Source organism: Brachyhypopomus gauderio, chromosome 11 (assembly GCF_052324685.1).
Source record: "Brachyhypopomus gauderio isolate BG-103 chromosome 11, BGAUD_0.2, whole genome shotgun sequence".
NCBI lineage: Eukaryota > Metazoa > Chordata > Actinopteri > Gymnotiformes > Hypopomidae > Brachyhypopomus > Brachyhypopomus gauderio.
In genome coordinates, this window is record NC_135221.1 from 16,804,135 (window position 1) to 16,811,634 (window position 7,500).

General features: G+C 44.9%; 1 protein-coding gene across 1 annotated transcript in view; it reads right to left on the reverse strand.

Moving 5' to 3' along the window:
- Positions 1-7,500, reverse strand: part of aff2 (AF4/FMR2 family, member 2) — a 69,017-nt gene that overhangs the window by 51,820 nt on the left and 9,697 nt on the right. The window contains exon 7 of the mRNA XM_077021040.1: positions 7,271-7,325. Coding sequence (XP_076877155.1) covers positions 7,271-7,325 — 55 coding nt within the window. The remainder of the gene's footprint in view (positions 1-7,270; positions 7,326-7,500) is intronic.

The following is a 7,500-nucleotide window of genomic DNA, read 5'->3' on the forward strand; positions in this document are numbered from 1 at the left end:
ATCCATCCTCGCATAACCCCGGCTGCCGAGCTGCCACCATCCACTGGATTATTTAGATTGGCCCGGAGCCATTTCCGACTCGGATTCGCAGGCCGCCGGAGTGTCACGTCTAAAAAGTCCGTGTTAAGATTTGGGATGAAAAAAAGCCATGCTTCCTGACGCCCGTGCCCCATCCCCCCTCCCGCCCCGTTCCGTTCGAGAGGCAGGATTTAGTCGTCTCTGTTTATCTTCACAACTGAAGCGGTGTCAGCGTCTTTTAAGGCTCCTGTCTGATGGGGATAAACAGTGCTTTGCGATGCCACGAATTCAAATTTGTGGCCGGACATGAACAAGATGAGGGGAAAAAAAAAAAAAAAAAACCCATCTTGATATCTACGGAGAAGCTGAAAAACAACAACAATAAAACCGCTGCTTTTATGCTAGATGTGTTTCTCCATTGTGTCTCAAAAGACGACAAGCTTTGTGCGAGAGGCAGTGCTCACTGTGCACCCACACTGTGCAACTCTTGCAGTTAAAAGAAAAAAACAATTCCTAAAGCCTTTCCGGCCTTCTTCTTTCTTGTACTCGTTTCACCCGCGGCTGTCACAGGGCCAGCCGGAATCCTAATCCAGCGAGGGCGGAGTCACATGGACTCTAGAGTACCGAGGCCCCGCCCCACGGCGTCGCCGCGGTCCAGAACCTTTGGAATGAGTGCAGGGATGGGGCGGGGGATGGACGGTTGAAGCACTCAGACGGGTCATGACCTTTCACACCCATGTCTAGAGAACCGTCTTCCCCGTGCTGTCCTCAATCCTGGGAACGAACCGGGCCCCAGTTTTAGGATTACGGTCGCACGGCGTAGACGGTGAGTTTGCGTGATGCCGTGTATGTGTGTTTTGATTCACGGCATGACGTTGTCATTGGAATATATATGTTTTAAAGGCGTCTGTGGGTGGAGGCGTACTTGAAAGGTCACCTGGTTTGGTAAACTTAGTCATTCTGAAAATAACTCACCCGACGTCCTCCTCCACAGACCTGAGCTAATGAGACAAAAATATTAGCGCGCAGTTGCACAGCTAACATAAAGGGAACATACAGTCAAATGCCAGTGGCTATGACATACAAGCCTCCGTGTGTATGCAACAATAAACAGAAAACAACCCACAGCTGGGCAGATGGGCGCACACACACACACACACACACACTCCCGCCACACACCCCAAGTTCCCTTGCACAGGCAGAGTAGAGCTGGATGTGACTAGTGTTGGGGTGGGAGTACATTAGGGTGCTGATGGCCGGCGTTGATGAGGAGGTTTCTGAACGCCTCTGCACTGCTTCAAACGAACGCCCCGCTGTGTCTTAAGCTTAATGGACGTCTAAGACTCACGAGACTAAAGCGGTAAAAGGTTTATATGACGCCGTGTCAAAATTCTCCTTTTTGGAATTGAAGTGTCTGTAAGACGCTCGGGAGGACGTGACTCTTTTGAAGTCTGCGGGGCTTACAGGACGCAAAGGCAATTACAGGACAGGGTGGGCGTCGACGTGTCTCCGAGTTGATATTTACCCAGACTTTAACGGCTCATTGTAGGGACAAAACAAGAAATCTTATTTTAGTATACTTATGAACTGTGAGGTAAGATGTGGAGTTACGGACGTTTCTCTTTGGAAGCAAGATAAAGAAATGCATTTGATTTCCTGTTGACTGAAGAGATGAAAAACAAATCAAGGAGATAACGTGCAGACTTGCTCAGTTTATGGACTGAACTTTGATCAACAAACAACGTTGTCTTCCCTGCCCCGCTGAACAACACATGCACTTGTTCGATGTCTCTGACGTTCGCAAAACTTAGCTCGCCTGTGTGCAAGTCCACACACGCTGGCACCATATCAGATTTTCGCCACCCGATTATCGTGCCAAAAAATCTTTACGATATCGATATTATTGTTATACCAAACATGTACAAGACGCTGCCCCTGCACGTGGAACTGAATCCACCAATCACGTCCTAATCATGCAGCTGCTCGCTGTCTGAGTAACAAACACCAGAATGTAAACTGCTACACATGACCAGACTACAACTCCTTTAGTGTTACAAACTGACATTTGCCTACTTAACATAGACTAGTTAAATACCAATGTATGCCACTGGAGTTAAATGTGCGTTAGCCTATGACTGAGTGATCTGGTATTGAAGGTTTGCTGTTTGTGTCAGTGTTTCTGGTAGTACTGCCACATGTTGTCGGTAATCTGTTCGTAATTGCAGCAAATGTGTCAGCAACTAGATGAATGATATTCATAGCTGCTATGCAGCAATTCATTTTGAAATGATCTTTCAAATGATCTTGGTCTTTCCTGCTCTATCTCAGGCTACGACGTGACTACCATGTCACTATCTCGTATGAAAATCACGTGCTGTTGCAAGCCTAGTAAAAATTTAAAAATATTATCTGCCTATGGGAACATGTCCAGATTTTTGGCTGATGTTCCATGGTGGTGTCCACTTATTCCTGACCAGTGTAAAACAACGTTGGAAGCTACAACACACGTAATAACGCCAAATTCATCTCTATATTAGGTCATGCTGTGTTTTGTCTCTATCTTGGCAAACCATACTACAGTAATTCTATAAAACTGTATAAAAGCGTTCCAAAAGAAGAAATACATTACGTAATGGCCAGTGAAAAGGCCACCAGATGAATGCATAAACATAAGATCCCTAAAACCTAAACATCACAGCTATCACCAATACTGGTGTATTGCATCTCCTCTGCTCTCCGATATGCACTCTCTGATATGCACTCTCCGATATGCACTCTTCTAGGGTGCTTTCCCCCCAAATCGATTAATCTGAGCCATTTTACGAAGAATTGTAAGAATGACCTAACTTTAAGCAGGCCAGTTTTGCAAGTGCTTCTCAAAAGCCTTCTTAATCTCCAAAACAAAAAGCCTTCATAATCTCCCAAACTCCGAGCAAGCTGTAAGATACTGCCTCTGCACCTTCACTGGAAAAGCACCGGCAGTTAAAAACCGAACCACTGATCTTCTCAATATTATGCAAAATTATCATTAGGAAAAGCATTATTATAAAAAACAAATAACTAATAAGTATTTAAATGTCTGGTGTAAAAAATGAAAAGCATTTCATTTGAATGTTCCACCTATTGCATGTTGAGCATATAAACAGGCACACAATTAACATTTCATGCATCGGTACAGAATCATGGTGAACCGCAGCACAAACAGGATCTTTATAAACACAAATTCACCCAAACGCTGGAAGAAACTAAAAATGACAACAGCAACAACAGCAAAAATGCTATTTTCCAAAGCTAAAGACATGGTGTAGGAGATAAGATGGCAAGATTTGTTTTTAACGATTGTTGTATTTTGTTATTTATCTTTTGGATGGTGGGCACAAAGAAGCTAAAACTCGCATTTACGCTTACGACAAAAACCCACCAACACACGACTCTTATCCCGAATCAGCATGTTTTGCACATTTACGCAAAAATACTTCTTATAATTTGCTTTGATGGTTCCACGTCAGCCTAGTAAAGTCCTTCTCTACTCTCTCCTGGTAATTCAAGACAGGAGTGAGGAAGCGATGCCCTTTGTCATCTGACACACTCCAGAACTGGCCCAGATGAAAGAGTCATGAGTACTCCCCGTAAAGAGGCCTTGCTGGTTGCATATGACTTGCACAGCCAATGCAGAAAAGCCTTTATAGCAGATGTAGTTAGGGCTTAAGAGGCCGGGAGTGTGTATGGGAATCAGTGTGTCATCCACTGTAACGACAAGTCCAGGATTGTCTCCAATTTCATGAAAACCTATTTTGATTTCATGCTATGCATCCCCAGTGCGTGGAAATGGTCTATATGTTGGTGTATGGCCCAGCAGTGCTTTAGTGACAGCATGCACACATTGGAATACATCAGTTCTGTTTCGCCCCTGGCCATGGCAAGAGTTTGCAGAAATCCTCAGATCCAGTGGCATTACTCCAGTCTGCCCTTACTATAAGTTAGTTTTGTAAATGATTAATCAGTTGATTTGATTGGTTAAGGCATAACAAGTTTAGTAGGCTAACTGTAGCAATTTATTTGAGAATATGTTTATTAATTTACAACTGCTGTTGGTGCATTTTTACAAAGACACTTACAGTTATGACTTTATGTTATGAAGTTTGAGTAACTGAGGGTAATGGGAGATGTTCAAGGGTCCAAGGGGCTTGAACTTTCTGATTATTAGTCAAGCATCTTAATCAACACACTAACCAAAAACATTTTTCATTTATTCATTTCACTTACATGATATATGTAGATCAACAAATAATCCCCTGTAGTTCAAATCAAGTTATATTGTTTTTATTTCACATGCATGAAATCATTTAAACCCTGGAATAAAATAAAGCTGTATATATTAATATGCAGAACTGAACTAAAGACCTTCATATTGAGTTGCTGTGACACAACCTACTAACTGCGATATATAAATTCCAAATTCATTTCATACTAGGAACACACTAACTATACAATTCAAAGTAGTGCATTTGAGTTTTGTTGGCAATGGATGCAATGTAAGCAATTATGAAAACAAATATTAATTTTGATGATTTCATGTCTTTATGTATATGAGTGTGCTGTCAGTGAATATTTTTTCAAGGAAAATAAGTGGCCTCTGTCATGTTATTGAGGTAGAACTGCATTACAGAATGGAATAGTCTCACATTTACGAACAAGTTTAAGTACTGCATGTATGCTGGTTTACGAAGGGTTTCAGGAATGCTTGTGAATTTAAGAATGTACTTAAGCGTGAGATTACAAAGTACTTAATGTTCTGAACGTCTTGGGAAACCCACCCCTGGTTAATATGTATCCAAAGACCTATAAGAAAGCAGGGCTTTAGTAGCTTTAGCTTTATTCCGTTATAAATGTAGTCAGTTGGAGGCAAAAGCCAACGAGGAGAACGAGAAGAACAATCCTGGATCTGTAACCAACTGTGGTGTTTGCACACAAGGCCCCCTGAGCAGTATGTCAGCAGCATGTCAGGGCCCAATCCAAAAATCATATGGTACTTTGAACTGCATCATAAACCCATGCAATTAAAGATAAGCAGCTGTCAAGAGCTATGTACATACAGCGTGCACAATGAAACGTCACGGAAACTGCACGTTATGAACAGTAGGGGTGCATGGAGGGGCAGTCACGGCCCTTCAGCCTACGATACACCACCAGCTTTGGCCGCCCCTGGGGATGCACACAATGGGGTATGGGGTTGGGGTACGGGTGGAGTATGGGGCAGGGCTGGGGTAGGAGTAGGGGTTGGTTTTGTGGTTGGGGTACGGGTGAGCCTGTGGCTGGGGTATAAGGGGCAGGGCTGGGGTAGGAGTAGGGGTTGGTTTTGTGGTTGGGGTACGGGTGAGCCTGTGGCTAGGGTATAAGGGGCAGGGCTGGGGTAGGAGTAGGGGTTGGTTTTGTGGTTGGGGTACGGGTGAGCCTATGGCTGGGGTATAAGGGGCAGGGTTGGGGTAGGAGTAGGGGTTGGTTTTGTGGTTGGGGTACGGGTGAGCCTATGGCTGGGGTATAAGGGGCAGGGTTGGGGTAGGAGTAGGGGTTGGTTTTGTGGTTGGGGTACGGGTGAGCCTGTGGCTGGGGTATAAGGGGCAGGGTTGGGGTAGGAGTAGGGGTTGGTTTTGTGGTTGGGGTACAGGTGAGCCTATGGCTGGGGTATAAGGGGCAGGGCTGGGGTAGGAGTAGGGGTTGGTTTTGTGGTTGGGGTACGGGTGAGCCTATGGCTGGGGTATAAGGGGCAGGGCTGGGGTAGGAGTAGGGGTTGGTTTTGTGGTTGGGGTACGGGTGAGCCTATGGCTGGGGTATAAGGGGCAGGGTTGGGGTAGGAGTAGGGGTTGGTTTTGTGGTTGGGGTACGGGTGAGCCTGTGGCTGGGGTATAAGGGGCAGGGTTGGGGTAGGAGTAGGGGTTGGTTTTGTGGTTGGGGTACGGGTGAGCCTATGGCTGGGGTATAAGGGGCAGGGCTGGGGTAGGAGTAGGGGTTGGTTTTGTGGTTGGGGTACGGGTGAGCCTATGGCTGGGGTATAAGGGGCAGGGTTGGGTTAAGGAAGCGTAATCCAACCCACCATCAGTGTTCTCGGCTGTGACAGACAAAGGCGGTTTTGAGCTAAACACTCTGCCCTCGAGGCAGCGACATTCTAAATATTTGGACTGGGTAAATCATCTCGGGTTTACCGCAAACTGACGTGCAATTGATGGGAACAAAGGCTGAGTCATCTAGACTTCGTAAGTTAAAAAAAAAAACAAAAAAAAAAACTGCAACAAAACTGACAAACACTCAGCGCTCAGGCCTTTATCTCCACCCCTGGCCTCAGAATAAACAGATGCATTTCTAAATCTGTTGCCAGATCAAAAGATAAGCGTGTGACATCGGAGACTCCAGTAACTAAACAAAGCAGCATTCTTCCACAGCACTGGTACTCCATATCAACTCTATCATCCAACTCCACTCTCTAGCCCCCTGAAGAAAATCCTTAAGGTAAGATAAGGTTTGGGTAGATCTGTTAGATCAGTTTAACCAGTCAGATATGAGCTTGTGTTTACTGAACTGTGCATTTCATCACACCGACTCCTGCAGCTCGGGCTAAGAGCAGCACGATATCGCCAATCACAGCTTTCCTCCTGTTTCTATATGGCACGTTCGCACTCGCCAACAGAGAGCAGTTTTTGCATCATTAACTGGACACAACCACTGGATGATGGAGACAGAGAACTGGACACTGAGAAAGCTAAATTCAAAGATATTGAGGGAATGCCACTATAAGACAATTTTCTGTCGTAGCCGAACAAGGTCTTCATAAAAGACGAAAGTGAAAAGACTCCTTTCTGTTCAATGTGGAGAAGCCTGGATAATGATCATGATACATGTCTTTATAAAAAAAACTGCATTCTTATGCATACATAAAGGTATACATTATTTGTATAGTATTTGTAATATAATAATATAAATATGTAAGCACTTCACAGAGGGGTTAGAGGTCACGCGTTAAGTGTTTCAGACAGCTGATTACGCTGGTTTAAGCAGTTCCACAGTAGGCTTCAGTTAGAGATATAATGACAATAAAACCACAGTACAAACGGTAACAAACGGAAGCGGAGCCCTGGGTTAAAGGTCAAAGTGGATCAGGGCAGGCTGCAAGGTTTGTTAGTCAGGACTGACCCCTCCCTCCACCCACCATCCACCTGTGGTGAAGTTTCTAATAATTACTTGAACGAATACTCACGACTTGTGTGGCACTGACTTGGTTGCGGGCTTGTTACCAGGAACACTGCAGCGCTCTGCCAAACAGAATGCACAGAGGGTGGGGTTTAAGGCGTGGCCAAGAACGCCAGCCAATCAGCTTGGCTAGCGCTGTGGCATGTCACAAAGATGTTGATGTTAGTTTCTGCTGTAGGTTAGAGAAACTGGTGGTTTCACGTGCTTTAGTGATGGACGGCTGAATCTGGATGAGAA